Source organism: Quercus robur, chromosome 8 (assembly GCF_932294415.1).
Source record: "Quercus robur chromosome 8, dhQueRobu3.1, whole genome shotgun sequence".
Lineage (NCBI taxonomy): Eukaryota > Viridiplantae > Streptophyta > Magnoliopsida > Fagales > Fagaceae > Quercus > Quercus robur.
In genome coordinates this window covers 31,466,486-31,486,324 of record NC_065541.1, presented here as the reverse complement: position 1 = coordinate 31,486,324, position 19,839 = coordinate 31,466,486, and the positions used below count along the sequence as shown (strand labels likewise).

The 19,839-nt window shown below is 35.6% G+C and overlaps 1 protein-coding gene across 2 annotated transcripts; it reads right to left on the bottom strand.

The window, feature by feature from the left end:
- Positions 1-12,677: 12,677 nt before the first annotated feature.
- Positions 12,678-19,508, bottom strand: LOC126695212 (heterogeneous nuclear ribonucleoprotein 1). 2 transcript variants are annotated; one of them, XM_050391879.1, is made up of 6 exons: positions 19,231-19,508; positions 18,956-19,079; positions 18,302-18,527; positions 16,794-17,991; positions 13,925-14,006; positions 12,678-13,263 (listed from the first exon to the last, which is right to left on the bottom strand). In XM_050391879.1, exons 3-5 carry the CDS (start codon positions 18,521-18,523, stop codon positions 14,002-14,004), a joined length of 1,425 nt encoding a protein of 474 aa, XP_050247836.1. In that variant the 5' UTR covers positions 18,524-18,527; positions 18,956-19,079; positions 19,231-19,508; the 3' UTR covers positions 12,678-13,263; positions 13,925-14,001. The 2 variants fall into 2 exon arrangements, with proteins under 2 accessions (XP_050247836.1, XP_050247835.1); XM_050391878.1 differs by lacking the exon at positions 13,925-14,006 and having other exon boundaries at positions 19,231-19,506.
- Between the last annotated feature and the right edge of the window lie 331 nt (positions 19,509-19,839).

The window sequence follows — 19,839 nt, the reverse complement described above, 5'->3', positions numbered from 1 at the left end:
CCACAACATATTATGCAGGTCTGCAACTTAAGAAAAATTGTTCCATAAAATGTGCCTTTCAACACTTCTAAGGCTAGCATAAATGGTAGAGAGAATCCAAGAGGAGTTAGAGCTTCATACCATGATGGTGACATGGATTTCTTGCTCTGTGTTAGAGAGAGGGGTGATCTCCACCTTATCAGAGTTCCACAGCATCCAGAGACCACCAGTATACCCAATTGTATCAGCATGGATGTCTCCATCAAAGGGAAGCCTATCCGTAATTTCACGAGCCCTATCTCTTCCAATCATGGTCACCATAACTATTAGAATCACCGATTTGTGGTTGTTCACCAAATCCCTAACATGATTTTGAAAGGAGGGCTTCAAAGTGCCCCTACAGTTCCAGACAATAATATTCATGACTGTGGTATGGATTGGGGTAGGGCACTCATCATAGGGAGGTAGTGACTTCACCTCCTCTCTCAAATTCCATCAAATCCTTCTCAGCATCTCCATTGTCTATCCCTTTAGGGAATTAAAGTCAGGTTGTGCTAGAGTACTCCCACCTTTATCTTTTGAGTCATCACATTGAAATTGAACTCCACCGTGGGTAGAAACACCTATATTAGGTTTGTTATGGGTTTGTTCCCTATGATGAAGGATAAGATTGGTTAACCCTCTAGCAAACGCTACTTTAAAAAAGCCTTGCTCAGATTCACCTCGCATAGAAGGGGAATTGATGATATCTGGGGCAACGTCTCCCATTTCTTTCTCCGTTCTTCCTCCAGAGATGGAACATCTGTGAGGAAGTGCCACTAGGAATTGAGGGCTTCTTGCCATACTGGGTCCGTCAACGCTTCTCTAGTGCTCACTATTGTCAGTGGAAAAAATGAATTTCCATGCTTTTCAAAACTTCTTGTTGAACCATCTCATTACATGGGTTGGATTCGCACAGATTTTGGCTATTACCACCTCCGAAATTTCCACCACAATTCCCTCTAAATTGACAGCCCACCTCTGGCCAGGAAAGGGTTGAGAGCTAAAATTAATGAGAAGCTCTCTGTTGTGGCTTGGCATTTTCGTGGGATACCTTTGTGTGAAAGTTTGATAAAGATTATGGGGAGGCAGTAGCAGCTGGTTGTAAACACCGCATTTTGTATTCTTACAACTTGGGCCCTCATTCACCAATGATGGTAAAATTCTAAAGCTCAAGGTTGGTTTAAGGCCCGATTAGATTGAAATTGACTTGAGGAAGGTTTTTTTATGGAAAATATAACTCTTTTATGAGCTGAATAAAACTATTTTTGGAAAATAAAGGCCATGGAAACCCTAGGGCATGCGTACGCAGACATGCGTATGCATACCCATGCTCTAGACCTGTGCATGCATACACGAGCATGCATATGCATGTTAGGGTTCTAGAAACTATGAAAGACAAGTTTTCTGCATTAAAGCTGAGGTTTGGAATGAATACCACATCATTTGGGAGCCATTCCAAACCCTCATTTTCTCAATATAAAAAGCTATACATGGTACCTTTTCAAGAAACACACAAAAAATCCTAAGGGAAAACCTAAGATTCACTAGAAATAGTAGATCAAAGAGGGAATTTTTCACAAAACATCCTCAAGTCAATATTTCTATGATTGAGACCTTTTTTGGCCTTTATCTTTGAGTTTTGAAGTTTACTAATCAATTTGTTTGGTTGTGAATAGATTGACTGAGGAGAATGCTCAAAATCAAGTTTGAAAAGTTTTGTGTTTGAGGTATTAAGTTCTAACCTTTTCTTTTTCCTTTCTTTGTTTTAATTCTACTTTTTATTTGTTTTCTTGTTTTATTTATGTTTAGGAGGCCTAGGGTTTAGTAGTTTTCTGTTTTAAAGCGTGATAGGTTGTTAGATTTATAATTTTTAAGTTTTGCTTTGTTTTTCTATGTTGCTTTTTTCTTTTTTCTTTTTTTTTGAGAAACAAACACACACATACATACAAGAGAGAGGGAAAAGGGTTCTAACAAAAAGGCATACCACAACTCTACTTAAAAGCCATGGTAACTTTTAAGGGAGGGTGGTGCAAATTATTCTATACACAACACACTCTCTTAAGCATGGTAACTCTACTTAAAGGGAGGGTGGTGCAAATTATTCTACACACAACACATTCTCTTAAGCAATGTGGGACAATTACCCATTCTTTTTTTTTTTAGAAACAAACACACACACACACACACAAGGGAGAGGGAAATGGGTTCTAACATAAAAGCACACCACAACTTTACTCAAAAGCCATGGTAACTTTTAAGGGAGAAGGGTTTGGGTATGTATGCATACGCATGTGTTCTGCATGCGTACGCATACTTGAAGTATGTGTACACATACAACTAGGCTGCATATGCAGGCCCTATGTATACACATGCATACTTGAGCCCAGAAACCCTAATTCAACATTTTCTACTTCTGTTTCCTTATTTCTTTTGTTTAATATGTCTCTGTTTTAGCTTATTTCCACATGTATATGTCTCTGTTTCTTTATTTTTTTGCTTAATTATCCTTAACATGTTAGATTAGGGTTTACCTTCAATGCTTTCTTTGTTTTTCCATGAACATACATATGATATAATCATGCATTGATGCATAGGTGCTGTGATGCAGTGAGGTAAGGAGGTAAGTCATGTATTCACATAAACATGCATTTGGTTTGATATATGATCTTGCTTTGCTTTGTTGGAAATGAATATGCATGTTTATGTGCCATGCTTCAAATATGACAATATGTTTTGTTTGATTACTGATATGACCATGTTTCTGCCCTTGTGATATATTGTTTATTTGCTATCTTGGATGAGATAATATGGTATGCATGATAGATGTATGTTAGGGTTTTAAGATGATTGATGCAATGTTAATTGTTAGATGTATGTTAGTGTGTGCTTGAGTATAGAATGCAATATTGGCTATGCCTTTAATGAGATTAAAATGTAAGACACAATGGGTGGAAGCTAACCCACAAGTTGGGTAGGGTTAGGTGTCTAACATCTTCCCATCCCCATATCTAAACTCTAAACCCATACTCTAGTAGTAAGACCAGTCCTTCCTCGTAACGACGTTATATATATGGTTCCTAGGCCTAAACTAGGTGGTGACTCCAAGCATCCTTCCTCCACCTCGGTCCACTCAGCCGAGGCGTACCCCCCTCCGAGAGGAAAGCGTTGTGCCCACACTGGTCCCTTAAAGGAAAGCTAGTTTGTCCTACTACAAGAAATTACTTTTTTGCCCTTGATAGATGGGCTAGCATTGGGCTTCAGAGAACCATGGTTGTTACCTGATCCTGTTAGGGCTTTAGCTTTTAGGCCTAGGCCAATATGGCTCAAGTCCAAAGGAGGTATATCCTTAGAAATATTTTGTAGGGCTTCTAATAGCTGAAGGCCCATTGGTGCTTTGATGGGAGACATTTTCCTTTTCCCTTCTCTTGGGGATCCACTACTAAAAGTCTTCTTGTCAACGCCAACACCTAATCTTATCTCATTCACTGATACATCACGTACCTTCAAATGGTGGCCTTATGTCTTGCCAAGTTCAAGCCCACTACCTCTACGGATTTTTGTCCCATTCTTTTTCCGTACAACCACTATCCATGGACCATAGGTGCCCTCAGGCACTCCCACTATGGTCCCCTTTCCCTGCTTAGGATTGCCAGGTTCATGGTTATCGCATGCATGAACTACCCTCTCTCCTTCCAACTTTGCATCTTCATTCCACTCCATCTTCTCAGCCTGGATGGAGTACGGACAGTTTTCTTGCCGATGGCCAACTCATCTGCAAGAAAAACAAAGCTTGTGGATTCCCTTATAGCTCATTGGCTGCTTAAACCTCCCAATCATAACAGCAGTAATAAGTGGCTTATCGATGTCTATCTAAACATACAAATGTGCAAACCTGCCTCCAGCCTCAGTTGTCGTGTGAGTATCCACTCTCAGAACATTACCAATGGTCTTATCTATATGTTGCAAGGCTTTAGCATTATAGTATTCAATGGGAAGCTCATAAAGTCTAACCTAGACCGCTATTGACGGAACATTTGCAGTGGACGGTTTAAAGTTAGGCTCCTAATGGAGAGAAAGTGCTCCCCAACGAACCATGGGCCCTTCTTCAAAATAGCTTCGAAGTCTTCTTTTAGAGAGAATTGAATGAGGAAGAAATCATGACCTAGGTTTACACAGTCTAGACGTCCAGCTAGTTTCCACAGCGAATGGATTCTTGAATGTAAAAAGTTAATGCCAATTGTTCTGCCATAAACTTTGACAATAAGGGCTTTCGACCAAGGAGTCCGAATGTGTTGCTTGAACTCTTTGGAGAACTTTACTGTTGCAAGCCCTTGCTGAAAGGATTTGACCTCGTCATTCGATTCCATATCATCATTTTTTTTTACTTAGGGGGGCCATGCCCCCCCCCCCCCCCACCCCCACATTTTGGAAAAAAAAAAATCAAGGAGTATATATATATATTACATATTTGAGCAATTTTGCCCAAAACAATTACACTTGCCCCCCTAAGCAAAATCTTTAAACAAAAAGAAAAAGCCCACTAAAATTTACAAATCTAAAATCACAAGAAAAACAAATGGGTAAACCCAAAAATTAGGCCTACAACAAAATCACCAAAATGGAAAGGCTAAAGAAAATTAAGTACAATCAGACAATTTACCAAAAACATTAGCCCAGCCTTTAAAAAATTTGAAACAAAACCAATCTGACATCAAATCATTCCATCAAATTGCGCCCCCCCCCCCCCCCCCCCACCCACCCCAAAAAAAAAAAAAAACCCTAACCCAGAGAAAGACACCAGTACTGATACGTGAGGCAAAGGGAATGAAGACTAAGACCAAAAATATAGCAGCATGGCATGGCACGTCGATAGCAGATATGCTTCTGAGAGAGACCAAGAAAGCACCAGCACGGTATTTCCCTCTCTCATCTTAGCTGAGCAAAGGCAGAACCTCTTTTCTCTCACTCTCTCTCTAACTCTCTTCTCTCTTTTTCTTTTTCTTTTTTGAAAACAAATTGAACCTTTCATTCATAATAGCTAGAGCTGAAGGTTGTGCTCTGTTCTGTAGCTTGTGCTCTGTTTTACTTTCTTCTCTCTTTTTCAATGGAAGATGGAGAACTCTCTTAATTTTTTTCCTGTTTTGTTGCTAAATGAAGAATCACTGTCAATACTTTAACTCTTTTACTGTTTGGAGTTTGGACCCATTGGGTGTTTTTTATTTTTATATATTTTTTTATGAACTACCCATATGCTAAATGGGTGATTTTGTTTTTTTATAACATATGCCCTTATGAATAAAGGAGCAACAATATCAATGAATAAAGGAGCAACAAATAATTAATGGTGGTGTTTGTCTTTTAGTGTTTTTTTTTTTTTTTTTTTTTGTTGAGATGATTTGAAATTTTAATGGTTAGTTGTTAATATTTAATAAAGTTTGTTAATTGAAGTGTTATGTTACGCGCCTAGTGTTGTTATGTGCCTTTTTATTAATTTAAACTTCACCCCCCTAACTTAAACTTCTGACTCCATCCCTATTTCTTATAATGTCAAATCCCAGAGTACGTTATCTTGATACACATTGTTGGGACCATAAAAGATTAAAGCTTTTGAGACTGATGGGTATTCAACGTTGTATGGGCCTATGGACTATAGAATTGCATAAGCTTGTATGAAACCTCTTTTTGAAAGAGAACATGCTTATTACGCTCTGTTTGTTTCAGCATTAATATTTTCTACAAAATGGTCATTTTTCAAAGAACATTTTCTAGAAAACTGTCTTATTTTCCAATGTTTGGTAACGACCTTAAAAATGAGCTTGAGAATGTTTTCTAGTGTTTGGTATGTAATTTTTTAAAATATTTATTGTATAATTTAAAACATGTATATTATGTAAACTAACTAATGTAATCATTATAAATAAATAAAAACCAAGAATGAATTTGGTTTTCATACTAATTAATCTAAAATTTTGACAATAGATACAATCAAAATTAATTAGTTGTCAAATTTTCATGATCTCTACCACTCATCTTGCTCATATATATAAACAGTAATGTACATATACACATAAACACATACACACATATCAACCATTTGTCTACTATGGCCAACTACAAGTGTTCAATATTACTCTAAATTATGTATTTACATAATGTACTACATAATATATCATCACTGCATAGTATTTGGTAACAAAAAAAGTATTTGCCAACAAATGTAATTCTCCTAAACAATTATCATTAATTATATAACAATATTATTAGTCCACGGTAAAGATGGTCCCATGTAAAAGCAATTTAGAGCAATATAGGTACTATGTTTAAAATTTTCATCTTTTACTTCATTCATTCTTTCTTCTTCTTCTTCTTTTATTTTTTATTTTTTTATTTTTTTGCACTTTATGTATGAAAAAGAAGTAACTTCTGCCTAGAATCTATCAAATCGAAAATTTCTTAGAGAAAAAAGAAAATCGAGCTTGAAATTCAAAGCAAAGAATTGGGATTTTGGTAGAGAGAAATGAAATAATTACCACTGCAAATTTGTTCTTTTTTGCAAGTCGGAGCTATTGACCGATTAGTGAAGGAAAAAAAAAAATCTAATCAGAGAATTGTGTTACAGAGGGGAAGAGAAATATGGAGAAAAAAGAGAAGAGGAACCAGTTAAATAGAGAGATCTATGGGAAGAGGAGAGACCAGAGTTAGTGATAGTGAGGGTGTGAGGAGAGAAAAAGCAAAGGGAAGAGAGAAAAAGTGAGAAAACTTACTATGAAAGAGAGAAGGCGCCAAAAAATTATGTTTCTCACGGCTATAGATGAAGATAATATTTATAGGAGATGCAACGCGTGAGAGAGAGATTGTTTTCCAAAAAAAAATTTTGGAAAACAACCTATAGAGAATAAGCCTTATTTTTATTAGAGTTTTCCGTTGACCAAAGATAATTTTCCATTGACTAGGTTTTTTTTGTGCTACCAAACACTGGAAAATGTGGAAAACAATCTTTACAGAAGGTTTTCCAACGAAACAAACAGAGCGTTAATATGTAGGTTAACGTTAACTTGTAATTGTGGTTTGGAACTGATAAATCCAGGTTGTGCAGGGTGTTTGTTGCTGGTTGCTTTCTTATCAAGGTGTTCATGCTCATTAAGCTCAAGCATTATTGTCCAAAACTTCTTTTTTTCTAGCAGATATGACGAATGTTCCTTCTGAATTTACTCCTATATTTTTGTCTTTGGAAACTTAACCCTGTGCCTCACTAGTATAAAAATTTCTTTCATACTAGAAAATTGATCAAAAGCCACTTGTGGGTCATCTAGTCAACGGACAACATTCATTGTTATAGTTTATTCTTGTTCATATTTTGGTTGATGATGTACAAGGTACTTAGCAATTTGACAATTCTGATATCACAATCAACACTGTAACGACCCAAGGAAAAACGCTAGCCACATCTGCGCTATATCTCAAAAGGACTAGTCACAATTGAGGCTCCTTGTAGTTGTTAATAAAGCCAAGATCTACCCAGTAAATACCCGATGTGGGACTCATCACACACCCACACACATCACACAATCAATCAAATTGGGGTATCACAATCTCCCCCACTTAAATCCCTAACGTCATCGTTAGGGCCCACTTTGTGGGGTAGTGTCTCTGAGCCCACACGGGATTACCGGGCCGGCTCTGATACCATAAATATTGTCACGCCCCAAACCCAAAAAGAGCTAGGCACGTGACAACAGCCACGCACTTATAAAGTTTACACTTTACAAGTGTGTAAGGCCCTCTTAAACAATTAAATAATTATCCTTAAGAGAATTTCATCAATAAATTTAAGAATATCCTCAATAAAGAAATTCTCAAAAGATCTCCAATTAATAATCTTCCAACATCAAATAAAAATAAACTAAATCCTTTAAGTCTGAAGGATTACACAAATGGTAATCTTAAAACATAAAAGTTCAAAACTTATTCCATTGATTTCCTAAACTTCACTCATGCGCACATCCCAGCGAAAGCCCAAACATATGCTACTCTTCCTTATCAAAATCTGAAAGGAGAAAGGGGAGGGGGTGAGTTGACAACTCAATAAGAAACCAAAATCCAATTAAGTTCTATCCAACAATAGATCTATGAAGTAATAAGATGTAATATGAATCTTCAAAAGTTATACTATGCTATGGGTTTTCAAAAATAACTAAAGAAATTTCATAGTCTTAAAATAATAAGTTGCAAATAGATCACATACTTTAATCTTACAAAAATATCATAGATGGTTTAGAAAGTAGTCAGTTTTTTCATATATCAAAAGCTATAACTTGCAATAGGTTCTAAAAATACATAAGCAATTTTGAAGACTCAAATTAGTTCAAATACTCAAACGTAATTCATATTCTTAACAATCTTATGACTATGGTCACGCTATATCCCCGTGATTGGGCATCAGAGTACCAATGAATAACCCCCATTGGTTTGGGTATCAGAATACCAATGAATAACCCCCATTGGCTGGGTATCAGAATACCAATAAATAACCCCCATTGGTTTGGGTATCAAAATACCAATGAATAACCCCCATTGGTTTGGGTATCAGAATACTAATGAATGACCCCCTTTGATTGGGTATCAGAATACCAATGAATAACCCCCATTGGTTTGTGTATCAAAATCAATTCATAGTCAATTTGTCCATAATCATATATAATCATATTTTCAATATTCAAATATATTTGTGATATTTCTATATTCTGTACTTTAAATCAATATAGTTAAAGGAACAATTAAATAAATAAATCATATATTCAATGCTCATATTTATTTGTGAAATTTCTCTATTCTTTACTTGAAATCAGTAATACAATAGAAATAAATAGTAACAACTGTAAACAATTTTCAGTAGTTAAAATACGCAAAATAAAACCCATTAGGATAAGGTTACTTACCTCCAAATGTTATTTCAAAAAGAACTTTTCCTTAACAATTCCCCTAAAATCTTTAAATATCACCTAGAACAATTTTCAAACACTATACTCAATAATCAAATAATTCAAGAAAACTTATAACGGTATCCAACCAGAAGAGAGACTATTCAAAATAACCAATAATTTCCCACTATCCACTCACACCAATATCCCACATAACTTTACAATATTTTTTTTTTTTTTTTGCTCTCTTTATTTTCTGCCACTAATAGTTCCTAGGAATCAAGTCTATAGTTACACCATACCTATATGCCTAAAAGGGCCAAAAGTAGATCACCCATTATTATATTCATCAGTTGATATATATATATATATATATATATATATATAATCACTTAGTCAAACCTACTGCTTCCCCTTTACGCCTCAACTAGCCAAATAAACAAATATAATAATAATAATAACAATAAAGAAAAGGAGCTGGCTTTGCTTTCTCAATGTGGTAGGCCTCGTTAATGGGCCGGGCCGGGCCGGGCCGACCCGTTTTTACTTGGCCCATGGGTCTAATGGGCTGGGCTTAACGGGCTGTTGATTAGTCAATGGGTTGGGTCGGGCCGGGCTGGATGGAAAAACCTTAGCCCATGGCCCTACCCATGGGCAATGCCTATTTGGGCTTTAGCGGGCTGGGCTAGTGAGGTGGGTTTAATGGGCTACCCATGGGCATTTTTAACAGGTCTTCAATGGGGTTATAAAAATTTAACCAAAAAAATTATAATTATATATTATTACAAACTATCAAATTGAACAATTAAATCTACTAAAAAGATTCTATTAAAAAAAATACTAAGACATACCTCTTAAAAAGGTACTAAAATAAGATTAATTAACTTTTATTGATAAGAATAAATAAGTACATTGAATTAAATATCAACTCTTAAAGGAAATATTTGAAGAATAAAATATCAATTCTTAAAGGAAATATATGAAGAATATCAACTCATTAAGGAAAGAATTTCTTCCAAACAACGGTAAGCTTTTTTTTTTTTAAGGAATTTCTTCTATAATTGTAACTTGTAAGGAAAGAATTGGAATTTATCAAAGGAAAGAATGACTTTCTTTCCAGAAGCACAGAGGTAGGGCAACAGTCATCTTAGTAACTTTATTTTAAAAATCAAAGCTACTAGACTAATACCAAAATATATATTTATTATGCATATTGTATCACAATCATTCCAAGTATTTAGTGGTTAGGTGTGTGGTCTTAAAGTTTTTATAATGTCTAAAGTTCAATCCCTCACCCACCCATGACCCAACCCCTAAATTATTTTGTTATAAATTTTGGGCAATGAGTCAGGCTAACGGGCTGGGCTAACGGGCCGGCCCACTGGGCGCCCATGGGTAAAGAAACCAACCCATAACCTGTCTCATTGGGCTACTGGGCTGCCCACGGGCTTCAATGTTACAGGGCTGGGCTACCCATTGGCCCAGTGGGCTAGCGGGCTACTGGACCAGCCCATGGGTCATGGGCTATTTGATGACCCTTACAATGTGGTAATTCCGTTTAACATATATACATATATAAATGTTTTTTTTTTTTTTCTTTCCTGCTAGTGCCGCTGACCATGGTTCTCTTTTGGCATGAGGACAAAACTAAGAAAAGCACTGTATCAATCCTGAGTCAAGCTCCTGACATGCTTTTACAGAAAAAAAAAATACTATTAGACACATATGTTAACTCCGTAATTCATCACACTACCGACCAACACAAAAACTCTTTACTATTCACCAAAATTCAATTCGGTAAACCTGTGCAACACTTACAGTTACCGCAACACCAGCAGGGAAAAATAGATCTAATTCCTTCTTCATCTATATCATCATATTTCATTGGATTTTTTATTTTATTTTATTATATAGTCTCACTATTAGCCAAAATACCCACATAAAAAGAAATACTCTAATTCTAAATAAAACTTAGATTTTGACAAGAAGAAATTCTTAAGCTCTTACCTCTATTGTGCAGTCAAATCTTCTCTACTTCAGTATTTTGGGTAGTCTCCTCTCTCAAACATCTGTCAGGTATACGCTGACTTAAAATTAGACTATATAAACTAGGGTTTCAACCTTTTTTTCTAAAAACCCCTTAGTAATATTAATTATAAAAGTTGACCCCATAACAAATTTACTTAAATACCCCTCCTTTTATTTTATTTTACTTTTTTTTTTTTCCGGGTATTACAAACACACTCTCTACTTCCATATATTTTTCTTTGGAGTGGGACATCTATTAGTTAGTGCATTGGCAGGCCAGTCAAAATGGAAAAAATTCCGCTCACCGCTCCATTGATTTCTCATTATGTGTCATGTGTTTGCTTGTGTGGGGTTGAGAATTTGAGATCTTCAGAATTTACAGCCTGTAAAAGTAGGACTTTGATTGATCCCCACCATTTCATAGAGAGAGAGAGAGAGAGAGAGAGAGAGTCACAGCACAGGTATGAAGAAAACAAAGTCAAGAAAAAGGCAATGTTCAAATCCTTTTTTTCTTCACTTTTGAACTTTTGGGCCATTAGTTATAATATATTCCAGTTTCTTCCCACTTTAAATGTCTTTCATATCATCAGAAATATCAAAGAATCACATAAAGCAAAGGGGTAGGCAAATGAGAGCACTAGGCAAACTGGTCTCTCTTTAATGTGTCTCTATCATTACATTGTGGTTTTCTTAATTAAATTCAGTTAGTGAGGTTACTTCCTTGAATCATGCTACTTCAAGGCACACTATGCCTGGTCTCTCTCAGACATCCCTGTTATGGAGACTCTGTGTGTGTGTTTTTCTACAATGCAAAATCTGCCATCTTATTCAAAAAAATAAATAAATAATGTGGCCGTCTCATTCACCCTGACTTTTATGATTTAGTTTATACCAGCTCTATATGATCAAACAACTTTACCTTACTTTCCCTCTTAATCTTCAAGCAAGACAGATAAAGAGGATACCTACCACATACAATACACAAAGTGGCCTCAAATTCTGTAACTAAGGGTTGTAACTTGTGAGTTCAACTTATTACTACAGGAAAGAGCGACTCTAAGTGACGTTGGCGTTTGTTGAATAAAGCAAATATGGACAGCCTACCCTGTCTCCCTAAAAAACCTTCATTGTCGAGTTCAAGATAATTTTTTAATACATCTTTTATTCATTTGAAGTCAGGGAGCCTGAGAGAGAGTTTCTTTGGGGAAAACAATATAAGATGCTTATATACTGTGGTTAGGCCAAATATATTGATGTGCTTAGAGTCATGAACCATCCATAGACATACAACAGAAATCATCCTAATCCGAGCCACCGACACAGTTGAAATAGATATTGACAAATATACAATTTTGAAAATAATTTCTTCCAAATACAGGCAAACTATGCCATTCAGTTCAACAGGATGCAGAGTATGCTGGCATAGGAGTAAACTGATAAAATGGATGATGGACTCTACATTTGATGGGAAATATGAAAAGCAATTTTCCATTTAATAGTGCAATGTGATGATGGCAAGAACATGGTTGAAAGTGCAATATTCCACCAAGTTTGATCAGTGTCCTTATCTAACTTGTCGAAAGAAACCTGAACACTAACGTTACCAGTCATTAACACAACATAAAGATTCATCAAAGGATTGTATGTGTTTATCTGGTCTCTTCCATAAAAAATAAAAACACTAAAAATTATATTCCATCACAAAAAGACCAAAGAAGAGTTCGAACTTGTTGCATAAAATATTCTCATGGAAAAAGAATCGGCATCTGTAGTAACTTATTCATGGGATTCCAAGATAGGTATCCCTTAATGTTTCACACTAGGAAAACAACAAAAGCCTCGGTACAATCTGCCCAAAAACAAACCAAAATGATGGAAACAAAGAGAAAACAAAGCATCCCTGACCAGAACCCACAACTTTGCCAGAGATACCATATCAAAATCTACGAAAACAAAAAAAATATCATGTCTATCTTTTTATGTATTGCCGCCTCACCAGAGATGCATGATACACTTCTGACTATATCCCGCAATCTGATTTTACATCTCACTCAAGTACCAAGAACAAAAAACCTAAAATGGTAACTCAAAACCCAAGTCTTAACACAAAATTCCTGTAACTTCTATCTCTAAATTTGATTCTTCGACAGAGGCACTCCAGTTAGATCTAGATAACTGAACTTCCTTAAGTTTTAACTGAAATATATTAACGAGGAAGGTGTGTGAAATTCACAATTCACCTGCTTCACCTACAATGTTGTGAAATCCAAATGATCCTCCTACGCAGCAATTCCTGAAGCAAGTGGGAAAAGGAACTTGTAAGTTTCAAAATTAATCAAGACAAGCAACATGTTTCATGAAAAGAATATCATTAGTGAAAAGGAGAACTTGAATACACATATAGTGAGATTGTAAGGCTCACCACAATATATGTAATTATATATATGTGGGTGAGTGTGCGTAAAGAATTTCATTAAGAAAATAGGAAAACAAAAACACTTAAGTACACAGGAGGAATATAGAAAGACTACCCCAGTTATTATGATCTAACTTTTAATACATAAGTTTGCTGACAAAAAACAGTGATGAGAATGCCTCTGTAAGTACATAGGAGAGGCACGCATCGTCAGTCCAAACTCTATTCTTTCCAACTTAGCTTTTATGTTTGGAAAAGGTAAGTCATGGCAAAACTAATGGATATATAGCAGAGAAGAGCCTAGACCAACCAATTTTGAAAGGGACAAATTTTTAATTCGGCGAGGGAACCTCAGAACACCAAATTTAGCTATACATTTAATTCAAAGCACCAAAGGAGTGACTATTGGTGTGTGAAAGATAAGAAGTTCACATTCAAGTCTACACTGCCAAAACAAAACAGGCTATTTACTTAAGCAACTATTATAAAGTTATGAAAAAAAAAAAAAAGAGAGATCATAAATATGGTGCTTATTAACCTTCAAAAGCATATGTTGCAGGGTCGGTGCAAAGACAGGGTCAAGGATTTTCATGCATGGGCTGTCAACTCGAGACATCAACCTAAGGAATTGCAGAATAAGTGATAACCAGCACAGAAGCAAGGAAATAATTTAAAAAAAGAATAGGGAGCACAACCCAAGTTCACAGTGTACAGGAGGAATCTTACCATAAAATAAAAAGTGAAAACATAGAGCACCACTTCAAAAACAACTCATCCAAAAATATCTAAGAACAAACAAGAAAGGAAAAGAGCTAATGGCCAATCCCAGAAGCAACTGAGACAATTTTCAAGACAACAAACTCAAGCTTATTTGTTGGGAGCTCCACCCCATAAAAAGAGCAAAAAAGCACCCTTTAAGGGGTGTCCACAGCCTATAAATTCCCATAGGGGAGATGGGGTTAGGGATAGGTTCTAGGTTCAAGTTTTACCAAACAACAACAACAACAAATAAAGCCTTAGTGCCAAATTTTGGGGTGGGTTATGGATCCTCGACAAATTAGTTAAGGTCAGCCATATTTTCCCCTAGTCTACTCTCTATTACTCCCTTAATTGACATGTCATTTTCTATTACTTCTACTAATGTGATTTTTGGTCTTCCTCTACCTTTACTCGTACCCTCAACTTGGATAAACTTGCTCTTTCTTATTGGTGCACTGCATAATAATCTAATATATCAACAGATCAGACAATCCTAATAATCAAGGTCCAACACAATGCACTTCTAGGTTGACATATACAAACCACCACTAAAGATGCCACAGCTTCAGTAAAAAAAAAAACTTTCTTCTTTTTAATATAAGGATTTTGTAACAAACAACCAATAATCCATAAGGGGAGAATGAAGATGATATGACCTAGAAATTAGAGAACAGGATAAATAAAGAATATATATTGTTGCCTATCTATATCAATATCAGCATGTATCTGTGTGACAAGCAATGCTTTGCATTGTAATTGAAGAGGAAAATAGTTGCAACAATCCAATTAGTTGGAATATAAGGCTTTTGTGAGCAACTGGGCGAAGCATACATGTGCAGCAGAAGTGCAGGGACAAATGGTTGAGTGGATGAACATGTTCCAATACCATAGAACAACCTGAAGAACATATTTGGTATTTCCAGCTGTTCAATAACTGTCTATGATAACATAATTATGTAACAATTACCCCCAATCATCACTAGTACACTAATTGTTATCTTCGACCTTTAGCTCCAAGTTTGAAGATATATCTTGAAATTCTAAGGACTTCTATATATTTTATAATATTCTGCTTAACTAACTTGGTACAAAGTGTGGAGGTCATCTGAAAAAAGACAGGCATCACTATCAATCTTAACATCATTTTGTATCCCATGACATTAATATGAACCTTGGAACACGCTAATATTTATGTATTTTATCTATGGAAACCTTCAATTTATCATGTTACTGATAATGTCCATTTATCCATTATTCGGTAAGTAGTTATTGATTTCTAATAAAATGCCTTCCAGATAATAGCTTTGGATATTATTGGCCTAAAATAACCTATTTGGGGCAATGCAAGAATAGAGCTACTTATAAAATAATGGTTGGAAAAACTTTAAATGGAAATTTCATTAATGGGTATTAATCCAAAGAGCTTTTTTTTGCTCCCGAAAAACTGTTTCTTTAACAATTAACCCAAACAATTTTCTGTTAAACTGTTCTTATTTTCATTCTCATTTTTTTTTTTTTTTTTTGGATAAGCTGTTTTTGTTCTCGTTCTCAAAAACAAGTTTCAAAAACAATTTTCTGCGAACAGAGCCTTAGTTTTATATTTCTAAACCTCGATAATTGAGGTTTAAAGAAAACGATTTGATGAGGAGAATTTAGGTTTAGATTAGAAGAAGGGTCTAACAAGAAATTTCCAGCAATAAAACAAGATTACAGCTAGGAGAAGAAAATAGGATTCAAGTTGGAACACTAAAACATCAACAACTAGGCTCAAAGTAAGCAAATATTCAAAAGAGACTATTTATGATAACCTTTAGTAACCCTAGAATCGTAGTCCTTCATCTTACATATAACAATGACTAGATGTTAACCATCCAACTTCATTTAGTGTCACATGTTAGTCCATGACCTGTTAAAATACTCAAAGCATAATAATCAATTAAACATAACATAATTATAAAAAAAAAACAGAGAATAGACTAATGTGCCTTTTTTTTCTTTTTCTTTTTATTTTGGGTTTAAATTCTTCTATGTAGCTCACAGCTTGACTAATCAAAATTTTGAGAAGAACAAGTGCATACAAAATGTAGGAAATACAAAGCATCAAGTTACATACAACAGCATGCTTGTTAAATCCATTGAACAATGTGCTTGAACCTGAACCATTTTATTCGGCTGGACATTGCACGAAAACTATGGGCTAAATGGATTTTGGTATACACATTATTCTGTAAATAAAGTAGTCAAGTAGTTCCCAGTACACCAATACACCACACCTTAATTTTTCTCTAGTATTCTATAAAAAGCTACTTAACTTATGGTCCAAAACAAAGTAGTCAGCTAAAATTACTGGTGGTAGAGGAAAAAATTGCTCCATTTATAAATGAGGTGAAGCTTTTGAATGTTGCACAAAGACAACCAAATTCATCAAGTGAAAGGCCAGGATTTAGATCATCATGCAAAAAGATTAAAAATGAGCCAGATTCTACAACAGCTCCCACAAGATATTTGTTTCTTTCTACCATATGTCAGAAATATATTTAGTGTTACTGTTCAATATAGTAAAGTTCCCAAACTTGATAATATTTGAGTGAGTGACCAAAAAAAGGATTATTGAGTTTGTGTGAAGATATTAATTAACTGGCTCTTACCTCTATTTGACTGTCTCTTATTAACACTATAACCACCAACATAACTAGGAGAAGTTTTAGCAGAAACATCAGGAGCTGCACTGCCAAGTCCATAACCAAAGGGACCAGACCCATCTCGTTCAGCATTTGATGATCGCCAAGTGGTGTCCCCGTATACAGAACCACTATTATAGAAGTCTGCAAAGTCCCCATCAAAACCACCTGTTGATGCAGCATAAGATGATGTTGGGGCCGTATTGGTACCACTGTTTCTTCCATACCCTCCCGTTCCCAAGCCATAACTGTCCTCACCACCTCCATAACCAAAATTTCCACTATTGTTAGGGGCATTGTTACTTCCACCTTGAGCAGAGATTCCCAAAGAACCCCAATTTACTCCAGCATTACCAAATGTGCTTCCCCCAATGCTCCCACTTCCTGATCCCAGGTATGCACTGGAACTTGCAGAGCTTGTGCCATAATTAAGCCCCCCACTCCCCCACAGATTCCGAGTCATAGAGCTGAAAAAGGAAGTGCTTCCTCCATTACCACCATCATATGCAAGTGGACTAGTAAACCTATTTGAATTACCATAATAAGGGTTCAATCCCCGTCCATAGCTGAGATTACTACTAAAATTTGCACTCCCCCCAAAACCTGGGCTCAACCCTGGCTCAAAATTCACACCCATTCCATAACCAGAACCAAATGGAGGAAAACCACCACTTCGGCCACCACCAACTGGACTGAATCTACCATCCATCCTAAGTCCATATCCTCCAACTGTAGTTGGAGTATATCCTTGAGGGTAGCCATTAAGTAAGTTATTGACCCTATTCAGACCATAGTAGTTACCAAGTGGGCTGCGACTGGGACCAGGTGATAACTCTTTGGGAACTGCACGCTTGACCTCAACCATTTTACCATTTAGTTCATGAAAACTCTTGATCAAAACCTTGTCCACTGCTTCCTCTGAATCATAAGTGATAAATCCAAAGCCTCTAGGCCTCTGGGTGTTGTGATCATACATCACCACAACATCAGTGATTGTGCCAAACTGATCAAAATACTTCTTGAAGTCACTCTCTGTGACTGTGGATGCTAAACCTCCAACAAATATCTTTCTAGTGCGGCCAGGACCTGGAGAGCCATGGATGCTACCACTGCTTCTACTCAAAATGTTTTGGTCATCCCTAGGAACAGCCTTTTTTGCCTCAACCTGAGTATAGAGATGGCACAATCATGAAAACACGATCAAATAGCAAAACTATGAATTCTAAGATCTCATCACAAGACAATTAAGACATACATGAACAAAACCGATTAAAAGAAATCAATGTGAGAAGAGAAGACATGATTACTCTTGGCCCAATTTGAAATTACCACAATAAAACGAATTCCTGCAATTACAATTCCGGACCCATAACTCGATAAGGAAATGGATTTTCCTTTCTATTTTGAGCAATTCAAATAGAAAACCTCAATGCCATGTGAAAATCTCAAAAGTATAATTAAGGGAGAAAACTTACCATCCTTCCATCTATGTTGTGCTTCTCCTTTATGACTCTATCCGCAACAGTCGGGTCGGCAAAAACAACAAAGCCAAAACCTCGAGCACGACCTGTGGTCCGATCCTTCATAATAACAGCTTCTACCACCTCACCATATGAACTAAAATACTCCTTGAGACGCTCTTCATTTGTGTCCCAAGATATCCCACCAATAAATAACTTGCCACTATCAGATTGCATTTTTCTACATGCCAAAGATACTTCCATCAGTTATAAGTTCAAAAACTCACAAATGCCAATGGCACTATTAGGAATTCAAACGTAAATCCTTATTCACAAACACTAAATTCAACTCTAAAAACATATTATACATTGGATCCAATCCATTAAACACAATTCTACAATAAAAAATAAAAATAAATAAATAAATAAAAACAGCATAGCCATCAAAATTATCTAGAACAATCCACGCTAGCGGATTAAATGAAAGGCAGATTAAAATTCCATGCTAGTGGATTGAATGAAAGTCAGATTAAAATTCCAATCACAATCCATAATTCAAAGCATTGCCAGGAATATAAATTATGGTTTACATCGACTATAAGAATCCAAGCAAATGAATTGAAATGCAGATGAATAACCAATCCAGATTCCAGGCAATAAAACCAATACCTTATTTGTATATTTATTACAAGCCACCAACTCTCACTCCAACAAAATAATCAATACTATTGGATTCAATTCAAAAACATCGGATCGTTCATCGATCAATTAACGCACCCAGAATTAACCAAACCTGGAAACAAAAAACAAAAAAGGCAAAAAAACCCAGATACAATTTCAATCAGTAAACTCATCAAGATCCAAAAAAAAAAAAAAAAAAAAAAAAAACCCACAAAAAATTTAGAAAAGATCCAAACTTGGATCGAAATTTCCACAAAACCCACCGGTTGAAGCAAAACCCAGATGCCAAATCTTACAGAAAACTAAGATCTGAGTGAGAGGGGAGGCACAATAATGAATAAGAACAGAAAGCAGATTATGCCTCCCCACAACCTTTTTTCTTTGTTCTTTCAATTGTTGTGGTTCTTATTGGATTAGCAAATGCAAATTCAGTTACAAACCGATTGGAACAAATATGTTTCTAACATATGTTTTAGAGAGAGAGGTTTTAGAGAGAGAAAGAGAAGGGGTGAGATGTCTTGTTTGTGAGGATTATATAGCGGGCTCTCTCTCTCTGAGAATAGAAGTTGAAGATTTTCCTTTTTTTTAATGTTTTGTTTTTCTTTTCTTAATTTTTGTAAATATCAATTTCATTTATGAAAATGGTTTTGTAACAATAAACAGGGATTTGGAAGAAAATTATGCTTTAAAATTTTCAAAACATAATTATTTGGGTTTATATATATTTGAAATGTTTGCTCGTCCTCCATTTTTTATTCATTCCTTTTCTAATTATTGGAAGAAGTATTATATATGTTTTTTTTTTTTTTTGTTTCTGCAAGCATATGGATATTTGATCAAAATCAGACAAATTGATCTGAAACCGTTTATTA

Bases quoted from the DNA above. Each gene is read 5' to 3' on its own strand.
- LOC126695212 (XM_050391878.1), bottom strand. From the start codon at position 18,523: ATGCAATCTGATAGTGGCAAGTTATTTATTGGTGGGATATCTTGGGAC. The intron at 17,992-18,301 runs GTAAGTTTTCTC...CTCTATACTCAG, and splicing joins ACAACATAGATGGAAGGATG to GTTGAGGCAAAAAAGGCTGT.